Source organism: Triticum aestivum, chromosome 5A, assembly GCF_018294505.1.
Source record: "Triticum aestivum cultivar Chinese Spring chromosome 5A, IWGSC CS RefSeq v2.1, whole genome shotgun sequence".
In the NCBI taxonomy this organism is placed as follows: domain Eukaryota; kingdom Viridiplantae; phylum Streptophyta; class Magnoliopsida; order Poales; family Poaceae; genus Triticum; species Triticum aestivum.
The window spans coordinates 276662498-276680542 of record NC_057806.1 but is presented as its reverse complement, the minus strand read 5'-3'; the positions used below and the strand labels follow the sequence as shown (position 1 = coordinate 276680542).

General features: G+C 46.7%; 1 protein-coding gene across 1 annotated transcript; it reads right to left on the bottom strand.

Annotated features, from left to right (window-relative positions):
• Positions 1-1131: 1131 nt before the first annotated feature.
• LOC123106802 (exocyst complex component EXO70A1) lies at positions 1132-7573 on the bottom strand. The gene is made up of 12 exons (XM_044528845.1): positions 7177-7573; positions 6985-7080; positions 6028-6233; positions 5625-5864; positions 5081-5219; positions 4663-4881; positions 4190-4395; positions 3449-3649; positions 3264-3363; positions 2183-2283; positions 1948-2094; positions 1132-1374 (listed from the first exon to the last, which is right to left on the bottom strand). Exons 1-12 carry the CDS (start codon positions 7315-7317, stop codon positions 1257-1259), a joined length of 1914 nt encoding a protein of 637 aa, XP_044384780.1. The 5' UTR covers positions 7318-7573; the 3' UTR covers positions 1132-1256.
• Positions 7574-18045: the final 10472 nt, after the last annotated feature.

The following is an 18045-nucleotide window of genomic DNA, read 5'->3' as shown; positions in this document are numbered from 1 at the left end:
GTAGTATAAAACTCTAAGTGGAAGTTCAACCTCACAATCTCCACTAAGCACTGGTATATAAACAATGTTTTGAAACTAAATGATGAGATGTGCCAATGAGACTTTGTGGGGAATTGTTGGAATTTTGCTAGTAGACCTTTGGCCTAAAGCCCAACTAAAATTCTAAAATTCTCTTGGCCCATTCATGCACACATGTGAGTGGAGTGAGTGAGACTAGAGTTTAGTCCCACCACAGAAGTTGAGAGAGACTTGCACCTCTTTATAAGGTGAGCTCTTCTACCACTTGTATGAGCATGAGAAGATGAGACCTACACGTGCTCCTCGCTCGCCACGCCTCGTCACGACGCGCCGCGGGTTGCGGGATTTAGCCGAGCCAAGGACAGAGCTATGCACTTTGTCTATATTTTTGCTGCTTGGGAAAAATTAATGAGTCATTAATTAATAATTAATGGATGCGTTAATTACTGAACCGTTTCCGATTCTTTTGGATCATGACGACTCCGACATGGGGTTTACTCCCACGACCTACCCGGCCCGCACTATATAGTCAGGCAGACATCTACCCTAGCCGCTGCCGCTTCGTATGGTTTCTCACCACCGTTCCAGATCATTGCGCCACCAAGCAAATCTTCTCCATCCCTCCTTTCAGCGTGCACTGGGAGAACGAACAGCAGGCCTCCGAAACCCCGCCTCTCGTGATCCTGTACGGGAGAAGGGCAATCAGGTTTTTGGGGAGCACACTCACGCGACTGCTGGCAGCGACGACTTCGCCAACGACGACTTCTTCCCCGACCTCGGCAACCTCATCCTCGACGACATGGGCGACAACGTCAATGCCGGCGGTGCTGCTCCCGCTGCACCATATGTGTTTCTATCCTTTCTGTTCGAGATCGTGGTAGAATTCATGTTTCTAGTATGTGCCCTAAATGTGATCTGTTCATCTACTATGCTAGTTCGCATGATTAGTTTAATCTCTACTATTTCTTTTATGATTTATTTTATGTTTATTCGGATTAAATCTCGTAGTAATTTGCTCATATTTCCAACATATATAGCTGGTAAATTCTGTTCAGCTTGTACATAAATTTTTTGTATTATCCTCTCTGGGATGTTTTTATCCTTCCTTCGTGAATGAAAACAGCATCTTGCTGTCTTTGGTAAAAAAAATGTTTAGTTGCTTCGATCTGTAGAGATCTTTACAGAAGTTTGCTACAAGAACTACTAGCAGGATTCCCTTTTTAACTGCCCCCCGGTGCTTACTTCTTCTGTTCAACAGATTGTTGTCCTTCAAAGAACTCACCCAGCAACTGGTCCAACTCATCTGGCTGGTATTTCAAGTATTTATGAGGCTTCTTTTCATTTTCAACAAGATTCCTGAAAGTTAAGAACAATAGTATGGACGTATGGTTATATAAAACCAGAACCAGCATGAAGAATTGCAATGACAATGATGCGCAAAATAGAGGGAGAAATGACTGGGAACCAACGATGATTGGGCTGCCATTTCAATCATTTGTGAGTTATTCAACAACTTAATGTAGCAGATGGGAAAATGGATGGGCTAGAGACATTGTAAAACCAAGAAAACCACAACTCTCTTACTCTTCTTAATGAATTGATGAGACAAAACTTTTGCCTCCATTTTGAAAAAAAAAAACTATGTATCATATACACGGCTAAGGTTCTGGGGTCAAAGTCAAACACAATTACGCTAGGGTTTCTTTCTTTGTTTTCTTAAAACCACACTAATATATTAGAAAAAATAGTTTTTACAATCATGCATGATCAGCTCCGACATGCAGGAAGATAACATACAATATTCTCGCACCTCTCTTTCCTACTTAACACAACTATGATAGGATTTGATTATCATTTAATAATCCATTAAACTGAATGAATAATAATATGGAGTGCCTAACAAGATCAAGAAAAAGTTGGTTAACATACCCAAAGCGTTTAACGAAGGACATATAGGCTGGCAAGAGAACTTCAGCTATAGAAAGCCTCAGAGTTTCTCTCAGTTCTTGATCAGGTATGGTCCATAGAGATTGCTTTGCACAAAGCTCTTCAAATTGCATATTGAAAGACTTAAACCTGGCAAGGAAAGAACATACAGTTTTGTAACTCCATTACTGGTTTATTTCTTCAAAATTTAACACAACAAGCTACCATGGCAGTTGACCTTTCTTTGATCATAGCTCTTGAAACTCCACTGCTGCTAAGATCAGACGATGCTGATGTACCACTGCTGCTGGCAACTTGAATGGAGAGAGTCTGAACAGCCTAAAATAACGAACTCAGAGTAAACGGAATCAATCACCTCCCTATTCATTATTTCCATTTATGTGAATATAATAGGAAAAATAATTTGGGAACTATCTAATCTACAGGATAAGGTAGTGAACCTTTGCAAATCAATGGGAGCAGTACTGTATTGAAAAGCCAATATGTTTTACGGTTCATCAAAAGTTCTAACATGTTCAAACTTTACAAAATAAATATTGTGCCCAACGACAAAATATAGTATCATTGTCAGGGCAAAATAACATTAATCCGAACATCGAGCAGTAAAATATAAAAGCAAAACAGTTAAGAAATTTTTCGAGCAATGCAGTAGAGCTGCATGTATATTCATTAAGGAAGAAGGTGATACAACGCCAAAGAAAGGCCTGACCCCGCACAAGCGACACGACCAAACTAAAACGACCTAAGGATCACTACTCGAGACTTGGCAATCCACGACCGGAAGATGACCAAAACAAATCCCAACTAATCTATAACAGCAATACATAACAAGGCAAGAAGGAACATCCGCCACAAGAACCTGAACATTAGCAAGCTACAACACGACCAAGCTCGACTACCATGACGACAACGACGAAATCAACTGAAGCACAGGCACCGAACGGACGAAACCACCACAGGCTTTAGATGCACCACATGCACGAGACTAGGCACGACATCACCAAGCGCCAAGGCCACCAGCCCGACACCGTCAGACCGGCCGTCACCCGGGCCGCAAACGGAAAAGGCCACGAGGGGACAAGCACCAACCGAGGGGAGCATCCCAAGCCACGCCGGTCGGAGTTGAACCGACTAGGAAAACCCGGATCTTGCCGAGGACGACCAAGGGAGGAAGCGAGACACCATGATGAGCCATAGCCAGGACGACCAACCCCACCACCGCAGCAAGACTAGGCGACGGGGAGAGGAGCAGAGGACGGTTGATGGATGGAGACAGTCTCCAGATCTGAAGCACTAACCTTTCCCCATGCAACCATTTTGTATTGTTTGGCATGTTGCTGTACAATCCTACGATGTCTCTGAATCCAGTCATCACCAAGTATATGCTTGGCTTCTGACCTTGTGATGAGACAAAAATAAATTATTTGCTAGGTAAACTGTCTGGACAAGATAGTGTAGACCTGAAACACAAAACATAGCATACCTGCGAACAGAACTAACCATGTAGTGAATGTTGTTCGCAAGAAATATGCTCATCAGCGCAGGATCCTTGTACTGGTTAGATTTCCCGTCTAAGTTGTTCTGAAGGGCTTGCATTATCTTTGTCAAAACAACTGTAAGTTGGGATTCAGTATCACTTCCAGTTTCAAATTCTTGAAGTAGTAGCTTCAGTGTTAACTGATAACTGTCAATAGCGCACATATCAGTTAGCATGCCATTTCGAAAATGATGCCAAAAAAACTGAGAAACTAAAAATCACTTCAATAAAAATAATATAATACTCCCTGTAATTATAGTTGAACAACATATCACCTAAGTTTATTAAGAAAATAAATACATGTGGTGCCTAGACACGGAAAGAAGAAATGGGAAACATTGATGTATATGACAAGCTCCTAAGCTATGTGGAATAAATGAAGACACTAAGAACTTGAGTAAATATATAAATGTGTGGACCAACAAATTTCTCAAACTTCTGGATCCACCAGCCATTGATTGGTATTATACATTAAGTACAGTTAATCAGTGTTCGCTTGGTGGAACAAAATGTGAATTCAGGACAACATATGGCTAACGCAAATAATACACACAAGAGAGACCATACATCTCAAAAGTTAAAGAGTAAAATTCCATGCTGATTGACCCTATATTGGTTAACATCTAAGTCAAATAAATCTCTGTGTGTCCAAGAGTTTAATAGCTAGGCGAAATGGGTGATGCTTACTCAAAAAGGAATTTAACATGATTGATCACACGGATAGTCAAAGGATGGACAGTTCCGTCATGGACGTTAGTCTTTGAAGTATCATTCTCAACTAATTCCTCAAAATCAACAAACATTTCGTGGGCAGTCTGTGCCAAGAGCTTCATCAAGCCCAATGCAGCCTCACGCATCTCAGAGCAAGAACTGTCTTGAAAAATTACTTCAACCTGGTAAATGAGATTCAAAAGAAGGCAGGCGTTACTGTTTCCATAGTCGCCAATATCAACATGGTCACAGTTGACAGCATAGCCGCAGAGATAACAACTGCAAACACTAACACTGCTAGAAGAACCAAGCAAAACTCATTTGCTAATTGTCCGCAGCTAGAAATGTTGCGTATATATGGCTAATAACTACTATAACTGATCAAAATGTGATGGCATACTAAATATATACCATATTGGTGTTGCAGGAACACACTGCTTTTAGCATACCTCGGATCTAACTTCATGCATTACTTCATACATATCCAGCAGTACAAACAACTTTTCAGGAGACCTTTTACTTTTAGCAACAGCATCTCCAAAGCTGAGAAGAGTTTTAGCAACAGAAACTCCAGTTCCTGCCAGTTCACTGAAACACTGATCCTTGTTGAAACTGATACCTTCAAAAACCTCATCACAAATTTTTCGTTCTCCATCAAGGAGCTTCACCTATTGAAGCATAGACGGTTAGTTGGATGTCTAAGCACATACTCCCTCCGTCCGGAAAATACTTGTCATCAAAATGAACAAAAGGGGATGCATCTAGACGTATATTAGTTCTAGATACATCTCTTTTTATCCATTTTGATGACAAGTATTTTCGGACGGAGGGAGTACATCATAAGCATATTTGAAAAAGGGCCCTCACTGTAATTTGCAAATACTTGCTCCACTTTCCAATTTTAGCTTCTAAAGCATCCGATTGCATTCTTTCTACATCATCTTTACTAAGCCTTTCTACTCCCAGTTTCCGAAGATTCAGTTCTAATGCCGAACGACGAGCATCTCTGAAGGAAGAGAAGAAATCTGAGCTTGATTTTGCATAGTATTAAAATGTCGAAATAACAATAGATGTAAGTTGGAATTGGGAAGAAAAAGGAAGATCATTCATACAGCAAAACATTCCTACCAATAAGTATGGCAGAGTAATGTAAGCTATACTGTAAGTAGGGAATTTTCTTAACTCAATAAATTTCAACCAACATAGTGAAAGTTGACCAAAACCTGACTAAGTATAACTCATTGCTGCATATTTTTTCATTGTTAATGTATTTCCCATAACTCAGGTACTCTCTACATTCACTGACCGTCTTGTTTTCTGCAAGCAGCATTTACATAATCAGATTAAAGTCTGTTGGCAATGATGAGATCATGAGAACCATCTCACGTTAAATCCCCAGCTCAAAGCCTACCTGTAAATTTTGTAGCATGACTGCTGGTTTCCATCCTGAACCAATTTCTGAGCTATAGTATGAAGAAGGGGTAATATTCTAGAGGGGATCAGTGCTGGAGTCCTGCAAATGGCAGTTTCCAAGTCTTTGGATGGATGCTCGGAGTGGGCAGAATTTCGTCCATCTGCTTCAGCATCGCCATCTGACGCCCATTGAAGCTTTGGAGGCGAACCCAATATAAGATCACCCTCAATAGGTTTGCTGAAGAAGAGATATAACAGCACAGATGGAAAATGATATTAGAAGAACTAATATATTATCGTTGAGACTTAGGAGAGGTCCAGGAAATACAGCAATTGTTCCTCTAGCAACATATAAGGAACCAACCAGTTAAGATTTCAGAAATGCGTGTAGATGCATCAACCTGTATGTTGTCGTCAACCGCTTGAATTCTTCCTCAATGATCAGAGAAGACTTAGATAAGAGAGCGTTTACATCATTCAGAAATCGTTCTTTACTCGTAAAGTTCTCCCTCGAGGAGAAAAAACCAACAGCGTCTTTCAGATGACCCACAGCCTTCAGGTAGCTCTCCAGATCCACATGGGGCCCCCTCAATATCGTAGCTTCTGCCTAAAGCTCAAAAGGACAACATGCAAATAAAAGTTCCAAACAAAGTTATAAACGAATTTAACAGTGATTACCTGTCTAAAATAGTTCGAAAATAGAACAAAATCGTAGGTACAAGACTGCAACTATAACCAATTTAACAGTGATTACCTGTCTAAAAAGAGCAATCTCTGCATAGAAAGTGCTATAGAAATTAATACGAAGCTAATCATTCCCTTGCTAGTAAACAAGAACAAATGCAGTTCACAACTACACCAGCATGGAAGCTATCTCACCACCAATCTATTATCTATGCGCCTTTAATCAACTCCAAATGTAAAATCTGCACGTACCGGTCCTTATTAATGAAAGTCCAAGTCCAAAACTAGTCAAGCACATCCTCCAAATACCAAAGCAAGACAAATTCGGCGCTCTCAATCCCCTCTAATGCATGCAATGCCTCAGCTCCTTGCCAACCAAATCAAAAGGTGTCACCACCCTTTGTATATAATGGGAGAGTCAGTTATAGCCTCTGGGCTCGGGGGTCATCGGTTTCATCACTTAACAAGGAACAGCGACAGTGTTACAGAGAGCCCAAAGGGGAGCAAAACAAAACAATACGTACTATATAAAATAACGGAAGCACTCTACGCCTCTACGGGGCAGCAGCAGGCGGACAAGCTGCCTGCGATCAGACACGCAGGCCAGAGCATCGTTGAGGACGGAGAGCATTCAATTCAAAAACGAAGGGGACGAGGAGAGCACGTTCACGCACCTCGCGGACGATGACGACCTGGGCGAGGATGTCATCGGCGACCTTGATCGCCTTGTCGATGTTCTCATGCGCCATCTGGGTCGCGTGCGCCCTCACCTGCACGACCACCCAAAATCAGACGCCGCACGCTCCCGCGGCTCCAATCAAATTCGACGAGACGTCGAGACCAAGCGGAAATGGGCACGAGACGACCTGGATGGGGTGTATGGTGGCCTCGAGCTCGGAGAGGCGCTGGTCGAAGGAGCCGAGGATGGCGACCATGCCCTCCGTGTTCCCTTGGCTGCTCTGCAGCGAGGCCCGCAGCGCGCTCACCCGCTGCGCCAGCGCGTCCATCGTCTCCGGAAGCTCCGCCGCCACCCCAGTCCTCCCCGACAACAACCCTCCGAGGACCAGGAGTCGTTCGCGTTTCAACCAGCCACGCTGTCCCCGCTGCGAAAGCGCTCCGAGAAGACCCGAGCAGGCGGGAATGCTGCCGAGAAGGAAGAGGGTTGGGGAAGGGGAACGGCGAGGAGTCGCGAGTTCGGAAGGGGCGGTGGTGGGACGAGATCCTTCCGGAAGCTTCTGGAAGGGCAGTGAGATACGAAGAGGCGGTGTTTGCTGCGTTGGTCTGCCGGTCTGTGCTGTGGATCCATATTGGCGCGGAGGAGAGGTGCTATGAGATGCGTGCCCATGTGGGTCTACCCTGGGGAGCAGACGGTCCAGATTTGCTTTCGTAGTTTATCATAACGGGCTGTTGCTCGCAGGCCCTACTACAACGGGCTTTTGTTTTTAGGCCCAAGCTATTATAATGGATTTCCTTTTTTTTCTTTTTTTCTGGGACAAAAGGGAGGCGCCATATATTGATGCTCATGAACATCTTACATTTTTTTCTTCCCGCAAAAAAAAAAAGATTGCAAAATCATGAAGATCCAACTTGCATAGGCTATGAATCATAGGGCATTGAGCACCTGTATGATCAGCATTATAAACATTTGAAGTTATTTCTACCTTCTCAATTTAGATGGTGGGCTTCCTGGTACAGCTATGCACTATGATATTTGATTCTGTTCTGATGTGGAACACTTTGGGAGCAAGAATGGCAGAGGCTCAAAGAAAATATGCTAGATGAGATTTAATCTCCCAGTGTCCTATATTGGATCTTATTTGTCTTGATGCCATAGCCTTGGCCATTGTTTCATTGTCCATGAGGAAGGTTATGTGTTGAAGTTGCATATGATTTGCAATGGCACCGAGTAAGTGTATCGCCTTCGCTTTATCATTTAAGGGTGGTGATGCAAAGCTGCTACTCACTGATATAACGACCTCTGCTTTCTGTCCTTCATGTTCATACTGGATGCACGAACCAATCCCTTTGATATGATCTACATGGTTTGCAAAGTCACTTTTCCTCTAGGAGGTATCAGAAAAGATCTTGGCACTTGCATTTAGTAAATCTACACACGGTCGGCCGGGGGGGGGGGGGGGCAGGGGGGCGGCCGCCCCGGGCCCTCGAAATCCTAGGGCCCCCTCCCATGTCGCACGCACAAGTAGACTAATGTAGACGCAGGTAGAAGTAGACTGACATAGACGCTTGGCCAACGTTGCAGGTAGCCGATGGCCAAGTTCGTCGTCCAGCTTCCTTGCGTTTGCGCAGGCGCACATCAACCACGCGGAGATAATGGGCTTGGCCCTGCGCCATGAGCATCACCACTATCGTTCATGAAGGCCCAAGGTATTAGCGCACAACGCCCAGTCTTGGTTTTGACCAAAACGCCGCCCACGCCAAAACTCCCATCCCAATCGCGACAAGGCCAGCGGCGCCAATGCACCCAAATAGGCTTGTCATCAGGATCTGGTAAGGATCTATTCGCTCCTTTTCGATTCAATCTTGTGGGTTGTATGAATTTTGGGGTTTCTTGATTTCGGCGGAAAAAATTTATAGTTGCAATGATAGAGATTTTCGTTTGACAATTGAAAATTAGGAGCCACACGCTGTTATTGTTCGGTAATGAAAAATGGGAATATGGGACGATGTCTACTGAAGCAGGATTAACCACTGGATCGTGTCAAGTTATTTATTAACTCGTCTATTTAACTTGATAATCAGTGTTATTGTTCTGTAGAGCAGCTGCAAAAGCATTATGTCTAAGGCATGTTTATGGTTCCTTCCATATTGAAGATTCAGCTTAGATCTTCGGGATCAAAGTAGATAGAAAATGATGTTTTTGGATCTGGAGATGATATCAAGTAATATTGGATACTCTGTTCAATGGGTTTCTCACGTAGTTTCTGAAGTTTAACTCACTATATGTGTGTGTGTGTGTGTGTGTGTGTGTGTGTGTGTGTGTGTGTGTGTGTGTGTGTGTGTGTGTGTGTGTGTGTGTGTGTGTGTTTGGCCAGAGACGCGGCTAGCCAAAAAATTATTTCTGCCAGCTCTGCGTCCGTAGCTTGGAGTCAACCCACCACTTGGTCTGGAATTGCCGAACAACCGTCAAAGTCTGGGACATGGTGGGAGCAAGAGAAGGATGCCGGCAGCTAGCTCCACATCAGTCATGGCAAATATCCACCTCTCCAGCGATCATGCAGCGGATGATTAGTAAAACTCCGCTGCCCAACGGAAGGGCGCCAACACGATCATGCTTTTGACATGCTGGGAGATCTAGAAAGAACGGAACAACTGCACATTCAGAGGCAAACATCCCGCATCAAGGGATATTGCAAAGGCCATCGAAAATTCAGTGGAGCTCTGGCAGCACGCGGGCGCAAGATGCTTGGAGAGACCCTTCCGGGATCCGCCATGAGACATAGGCCATTGTAATTTCCTTTTTCCTTGGGCAGCAAAGGCTAGGCCGAAACAGAGTTGCTGTAACCTTTTCTATACTGGTCTTAGGACCCCCCCCCCCCAATGCACTTTGTTTTCCTCATTGCTTTCTGCTAATGATATGAAAAGCCAACAATTGTTGGATCTTTCAAAAAAACTATATATGTGTTCTATCTCTAGGGCTTAGAAGATGTTTCTAATGCTTGGTAAAAAAGCAAACATTCTTACCAAGAAGGACATGTTCAAGGTGTTGGGGAACACAGTATTTCAAATAAATTCCTACGATCACGCAAGATCTATCTAGAAGATGCATAGCAACGAGAGGGGAGAGTGTGTCTACGTACCCTTGTAGACCGAAAGAGGAAACATTAAGTAACGCAGTAGATGTAGTCGAACGTCGCGATCCAACCGATCAAGTACCAAACACATGGCACCTCCGCGATCTGCACATGTTCAGCTCGGTGACGTCCCTCGTACTCTTGATCCAGCTGAGGCCGAGGGTGAGTTCCGTCAGCACGACGGCGTGTTGACGGTGATGATGAAGTTATCGATGCAAGGCTTCGCCTAAGCACTACGACAATATGATCGAGGTATAAAACTGCGGAGGGGGGCACCGCACACGGCTAAAGATCAACTTGTGTGTCTATGGGTGCCTCCTTCCCCCGTATATAAAGGAGGGGAGGAGGAGGAGGGCCGGCCTCAAGGGGCGCGCCCAAGGGGGGGATTCCTACTCCTAGTAGGAGTAGGTTTCCCCCTTTCCTAGTCCAAGCAGGAGAAGAAGGAAGGAGATGAAGAAGAGAAGGAAAGGGGGCCGCCCCCCTAGCCCTAGTCCAATTTGGGTTGGGCTAGGGGGGGGGGCCACCTCTTGGCCTGCCTCCTCTCTTCCTCCACTATGCCCATAAGGCCCAATAACTTCCTGGAGGGGGTTTCCGGTAACCCCCGGTACTCCGAAACTTATCTGAAACGACCCGAACCATTCCGGTGTCCAAATGTAACCTTCCAATATATGAATCTTTATGTCTCGACCATTTCGAGACTCCTCGTCATGTCCGTGATCTCATCCGGGACTCCGAACAACCTTCGGTACATCAAATCACATAACTCATAATACATATCGTCATCGAACGTCAAGCGTGCGAACCCTACGGGTTCAAGAACTATGTAGACATGACCGAGACACATCTCCGGTCAATAACCAATAGCGGAATCTGGATGCTCATATTGGTTCCTACATATTCTACGAGGATCTTTATCGGTCAAACCGCATAATAACATACGTTGTTTCCTTTGTCATCGGTATGTTACTTGCCCGAGATTCGATCGTCGGTATCATCATACCTAGTTCAATCTCATTACTGGAAAGTCTCTTTACTCGTTCTGTAATGCATCATCCCGCAACTAACTCATTAGTCACATTGCTTGCAAGGCTTATAGTGATGTGCATTACCGACAGGGCCCAGAGATACCTCTCCGACAATCGGAGTGAGAAATCCTAATCTCGATCTATGCCAACTCAACAAACACCATCGGAGACACCTGTCGAGCATCTTTATAATCACCCAGTTACGCCATGACGTTTGATAGCACACAAGGTGTTCCTCCGGTATTCGGGAGTTGCATAATCTCATAGTCTGAGGAACATGTATAAGTCATGAAGAAAGCAATAGCAATAAACTAAACGATCATAGTGCTAAGCTAACGGATGGGTCTTGTCCATCACATCATTCTCTAATGATCTGATCCCATTCATCAAATGAAAACACTTGTCTATGGCTAGGAAACTTAACCATCTTTGATTAACGAGCTAGTCAAGTAGAGGCATATTAGGGACACTTTGTTTGTCTATGTATTCACACATGTACTAAGTTTCCGGTTAATACAATTCTAGCATGAATAATAAATATTTATCATGATATAAGGAAATATAAATACCAACTTTATTATTGCCTCTAGGGCATATTTCTTCAGTCTCCCACTTGCACTAAAGTCAATAATCTAGTTCACATCGTCATGTGATTTCACTCCAATAGTTCACATCTTTATGTGATTAGTTCACATCTTCATGTGACTAATACCCAAAGGGTTTACAAGAGTCAATAATCTAGTTCACATTGCTATGTGATTAACACCCAAAGAGTGGTCATGTTTTGCTCGTGAGAGAGGCTTAGTCAACGGGTCTGCAACATTCAGATCCGTATGTATTTTGCAAATTTCTATGTCTACAATACTCTACACGGAGCTACTCTAGCTAATTGGTACCACTTTCAATATGTATCTAGATCGAGACGTAGAGTCATCTAGATTGGTGTCAAAAGCTTGCATCGACGTAACTCTTTATGACGAACTCTTTTATCACCTCCATAACCGAGAAATATTTCCTTAGTCCTCTAAGGATAATTTTGACCGCTGTCTAGTGATCTACTCCTAGATCACTATTGTACTCCCTTGCCAAAATCACGCTAAGGTATACAATAGGTCTGGTACACAGCATAGCATACTTTATAGAACCTATGACTGAGGCATAGGGAATGACTTTTCATTCTCTTCCTATTTTCTACCGTGGCCGGGTTTTGAGTCTTTACTCAAGCTCACACCTTGCAACACAGGCAAGAACTCCTTCTTTGGCTGTTCCATTTTGAAGTACTTCAAAAACTTGTCAAGGTATGTACTCATTGAAAATTTATCAAGCGTCTTGATCTATATCTATAGATCTTGATGCCCAATATGTAAGCAGCTTCACCGAGGTCTTTCATTGAAAAAATCTTATTCAAGTATCCTTTTATGCTATCCATAAATTCAGTATCATTTCCGATCAATAATATGTCATCCACATATAATATCAGAAATGCTACGGAGCTCCCACTCACTTTCTAGTAAATACAGGCTTCTCCAAAACTCTGTATAAACCTATATGCTTTGATCAACTCATCAAAGCGTATATTCCAACTCCGAGATGCTTGCACCAGTGCATAGATGGATCGCTGGAGCTTGCACACTTTGTTAGCACCTTTAGGATTGACAAAACCTTCTGGTTGCATCATATACAACTCTTCTTTAATAAATCCATTAAGGAATGTAGTTTTGATATCCATTTGCCAGATTTCATAAAATGCGGCAACTGCTAACATGATTCGAACAGACTTTTAAGCATCGATACGAGTGAGAAAATCTCATCATAGTCAACACCTTGAACTTGTTAAAAACCTTTTGCGACAACTCGAGCTTTGTAGATAGTAACACTACCATCAGCGTCCGTCTTCCTCTTGAAGATCCATTTATTCTGAATGGCTCACCAATCATCAGGCAAGTCAATCAAAGTCCATACTTTGTTCTCATACACGGATCCCTTCATGGCCTTAAGCCATTTCGCGGAATCTGGGCTCATCATCGCTTCCTCATAGTTCATAGGTTTGTCATGGTCTAGTAACATGACTTCCAGAACAGGATTACCGTACCACTCTGGTGCGGAACGTACTCTGGTTGCACTACAAAAAAAAGACACATCTGTGACATTTTAGGCCGAACGAAAAAAAAATCTATCATACTTATGACACTTCTATGACGATAATTGTGACAAAACCCGGTATCATCATAGATGTGGTGGGGTCCTACTTCTATGACAAAAAAATCATGACAGAAAATGGGCTTTTCGTCCTGGGCGGGCCGGAGACGCAGCTGCATGACATTCTTTGGGCCGTCCATGACGGAAAAAACCATGGTAGAAGCGAGGGCGAGGAAAATATCGGGGAGTTCCCGGTTACGGTGGGTGGTTGGGGGCTGAGCGATGCGCGTTTCTCTCGTATATACACGCGTGTGTGCGAGGTGTTGTGCTCTAACTGAACCCGAGCGAGGAGTTGGGCTCTAACTGAACCCGAGCGATTGCATTGCTGGCTACACGTTACACTGAACCCGAGCGATCGATCGATCCCTTGCTGTTAACTAAACCCGAGTGATTCCTTCACTACTGCTACTAACTGAAGCCGATCGAATACTGCTGCCTCTTTCCCTGGATGAATGTGAGCGTTGTTGAGGGGGTTTGGATGAACAGTTCCCGGTGGGGGGTTGGATGAATAGGAACCCGTGGTAGTAGAGGCCGTTGCCGCTGGATGAACAGTACCCCGATCGATCGAGCCGGTGGATGAACAGGACCCCGTGGAGGGCTGGATGAAGAAGACCCCGTGGAGGGCTGGATGAACAGGACCCCGTGGAGGGCTGGTTGAACAGTATCCGATGGAGGGCTGGATGAACAGTAGCCTGTGGAGGGGTGGTTGAACAGGACCCCCATGGAGAGGGCTGGTTGAACAGTAGCCGATGGAGGAGCGCGCGGTGGAGGCTGGATGAATAGGAGCATGTGGATGAACAGTCGCAGGTGGAGGCTGGAGGAGGTCGACGGTGGATGAACAGTAGCCCGTGGAGGCTGGAGGAGGTCGACGGTGGATGGACAGTAGCCTGTGGAGTCCCATATTGCGGTACGCCACACCCCTTCCGATGAACAGGACCCCCGTTTCGACCGTAGCGCTCCAACACAAGTTTGTTTCCTCTGTTTTGCGGTATGCCACACCCCTCCCGGTCAATACACTACAAAAAAGACACATCAGTGACATTTTGTGCCGAACGAATTTTTTTCTATCATACTTATGACACTTCTATGACGATAATTGTGACAAACCCCGGTATCATCATAGATGTGGTGGGGTCCTACTTCTATGACAAAAAATCATGACAGAAAATGGGCTTTTCGTCCTGGGCGGGCCGGAGACGCATCTGCATGACATTCTTTGGGCTGTCCATGACGGAAAAACCATGGTAGAAGCGAGGGCGAGGAAAATATCGGGGTGTTCCCAGTTATGGTGGGTGGTCGGGGCCGAGCGATGCACGTTTCTCTCGTACATGCACGCGCGTGGGTGCGAGGCATTGGGCTCTAACCGAACCCGAGCGATTGCACTGCAGGCTACGCGTTACTGAACCCGAGCGATCGATCGATGGCTGTTAACTGAACCCGATCGAGTGATTCCTTCGCTACTGCTGCTATCTGAAGCCGATCGATGCTGCCTCTGGATGTACAGTGAGCGTTGCTGGGGGGTTTGGATGAACAGTTCCTGGAGGGGGTGGATGAACAGGACCCCGTGGTGTTGCCTCTGGATGAACAGGATCCCGATTGATCGAGCCGGTTGGGGCTGGATGAACAGGACCCCGTGGAGGGCTGGATGAACAGGACCACCCCGTGGAGGGCAGGATGAACAGTAGACGGTGGAGGGCTGGACGAACAGTACCCCGTGGAGGGGTGGTTGAACAGGAGCCCGTGGAGAGGGCTGGTTGAACAGTAGCCGGTGGAGTAGCGCTCGGTGGAGGCTGGATGAACAGCCGCAGGTGGATGCTGGAGGAGGTCGGCGGTGGATGAACAGTAGCCCGTGGAGGCTGGAGGGGGTCGACGGTGGAGATGAACAGTATCCCGTGGAGTCTCGTTTTGCGGTACGCCACACCCCTCCCGATGAACAGGACCCCCATTTCGACCGTAGCGCTCCAACACAAGTCCATTTCCTCTGTTTTGCGGTACGCACACCCCTCCTGATCAACAGGACCCCCGTTTCGACCATAGGAAGTCCGTTTCCTCCATTTTGCGGTACGCCAGACCCCTCCCGATGAATAGGATCCCGTTTCGAACATGGTCGGTCGAACGCAAGGCCGTTTCCTCCATTCTACGGTACCCCAGGCCTCGTTTCCATCGGCTGTTTCGTCCAAGCCGGTTGGCTCCCACGCATTTCGTTGCCTCCCGATGAACACGACGCATTCTGTTGCCTCCCCATGAACATGACGACGACGCAGTTTCTCCGTTCCGACCCAGCCATGTACACGAGACCTGGCCGTACGTATGCGCGAGTAGGCGTTCGAGACCCCGCCCGTATGTACGTACGTGGCCGTATATAGTTTCTTTCACCCTGGCCGTTGTACGTACGTGCACATGCTACGTGCGCACCTCTACTACGACACGTGCACGCCTCTACATCGACCAGTATGTACGTACACATTCGCGGCCAGAATGACAACGCTACATACTCTTCGACCAGGTGGGTCCCGACTGTCAGGCACTTCCTTGCATGCGAAGATGTAGCTAGTGGGCCCCAGCAATCAGGGGGGCGAATCATTTATTCTTTTTTTGCCCGAATGCACTTCCTTGCGTGCGAAGATGTAGCTGGTGGGTCCCAGCAGTCAGGGGGAAACGTTTTTTTCGTGAAATACGGTGGCCTGTCCGATGTGTCCCCGTTGTCCAGTGAAGGAATAATTATTTTGCGCGTAATAAGGAGGCACTTCCTTGCTACGGCCATGGACCCAGTTGTTAGCCTCTCCACGTACAGTACTCTTCCGATGGAATTCGTTCCTTGACCACGTTGACCATGCCGCACCGAAAGCACCAGGGCGGTGGACGACGGCGAGGCCTAGGAAGGGGAGAGGAGTACGAGGGTTCACTAGTTCGGCTGCGGTGTGAGGCTGCCGTCACTGTAGGGCCTGGCCAGCGGTGGGAATAGTAGGGGGCGGTGAGGCCTCCACGGCAGCATAGCCGGCCACGGGAGGCAGGAGCATGCGACACGACCGGCGCTGCTTTGGGCGGCTGGAGCAAGAAGACGAGAGATTGAAGAAGCACTACGGCCGTTGGATGGACATCGTATGGTCACTGGAGCTAGAATCGTTCATATTGACTAAGTTGACAAAGCACTCCATCCCCGTCAACTTAGTAGGCCCACAAGTCAGCCACCCACCAAGGTGCGTCCCAACTAGCAGGGGGAGTATTCATTTTTTTGTGCGTAATAAGGCGGCACTTCCGGTGGGTCTGAGCTGACAGTGGGGGGAACGTTTTTTTCGCGAAATACGGTGGCCCGTACGGTGGGTCCCAAAAGTCAGGGGAAACATTTTTTCACCAAGTACAGTGGCCCGTCCGGTGGGTCCTTGATGTTAGGTGGAGGAATAATTATTTTTCGCGTAATAAGGAGGCACTTCCTTGCGGCTGCCGTGAACCCAGCTGTGAGCCTCTCCACGTACAGTACTCTTCCAATGGAAGTCGTTCCTTGACCACGTTGACCACGCCGTGCAGAGAGCACCAGGGCAGTGGACGACGGCGAGGCCTAGGAAGGGGACGACGCGGAGCCGGGGAAGACGCGGCAGTGGATTCCCACACGTAGATGAGTATGAGGGTTCACTGGTTCGGCTGCGGTGTGAGGCTGCCATCGCTGTAGAATAACATGGGGTGTGGGTGAGTAGAGGCGGATGGCCTAGCCAGCGGTGGGAGTAGTAGGGGGCGGTGAGGCCTCCGCGGCATCTCAGCCGGCCACGGGAGGCAGGAGCACGCGACACGACCGGCGCTGCTTTGGGCGGCTGGAGCAAGAAGACCAGAGGTTGAAGAAGCACTACGGCCGTTGGATGGACAGCGTACGGTCACTGGAGCTAGAATCGTTCATATTGACTAAGTTGACAAAGCCCTCCATCCCCGTCAACTTAGTAGGCCCACAAGCCATCCTCCCACGCAGGGGGTATTCATTTTTTTGTGCGTGATAAGGAGGCACTTCCTTGCGTGCGAAGATATAGCTGGTGGGTCCGAGATGTCAGCGGGGGGAACGTTTTTTTCGCGAAATACAGAGGCCCTTTCGGTGGGTCCTAGATGTCAGGTGGAGGAATCATTACTTTGCGTGTAATAAGGAGGAATTTCCTTGTGTGCGGTCGTGGACCCAGCTGCCAGTGTCTCCACGTACAGTCCACTTCCGATGGATGTCGTTCGTTGACCACACCGTGCCGAGAGCACCAGGGCGGTGGACGACGGCGAGGCCTACGAAGGGAACGACATGGAGTCGGGGAAGACACGGCAGTGGCTGCCCACGCGGTGGGGAGTACGAGGGTTGATTGGTTCGGCTGCCGTCGCCGGAAAATAACAGGAGGTGTGGGTGAGTAGAGGGATAGACAGGCCAGGGATGCGAGTAAGGTGGGACCGTGAGGCTTGCCCGACAGCACAGCCGGCCACAGGAGGCGGGAGCGGGCGGTTCCACCAGCGCTGGTTTGGGCGGCAAGAGCAGGAACATCAAAGACTGAAAAAGCATGATTATCATTAGATTGACATCTAACGGTCTGACGCCGGTAGAGTCGATTGTTGACTAAGTTTCTTTTTTTGAGAAACCTTGTGTACACATGAACTTAGTAGGCCCACAAGTCAGCCTCCAAATATGTGGCAGACAACATAGAGCCCATTTTCTAAAAAAATTATAATTTGCAGC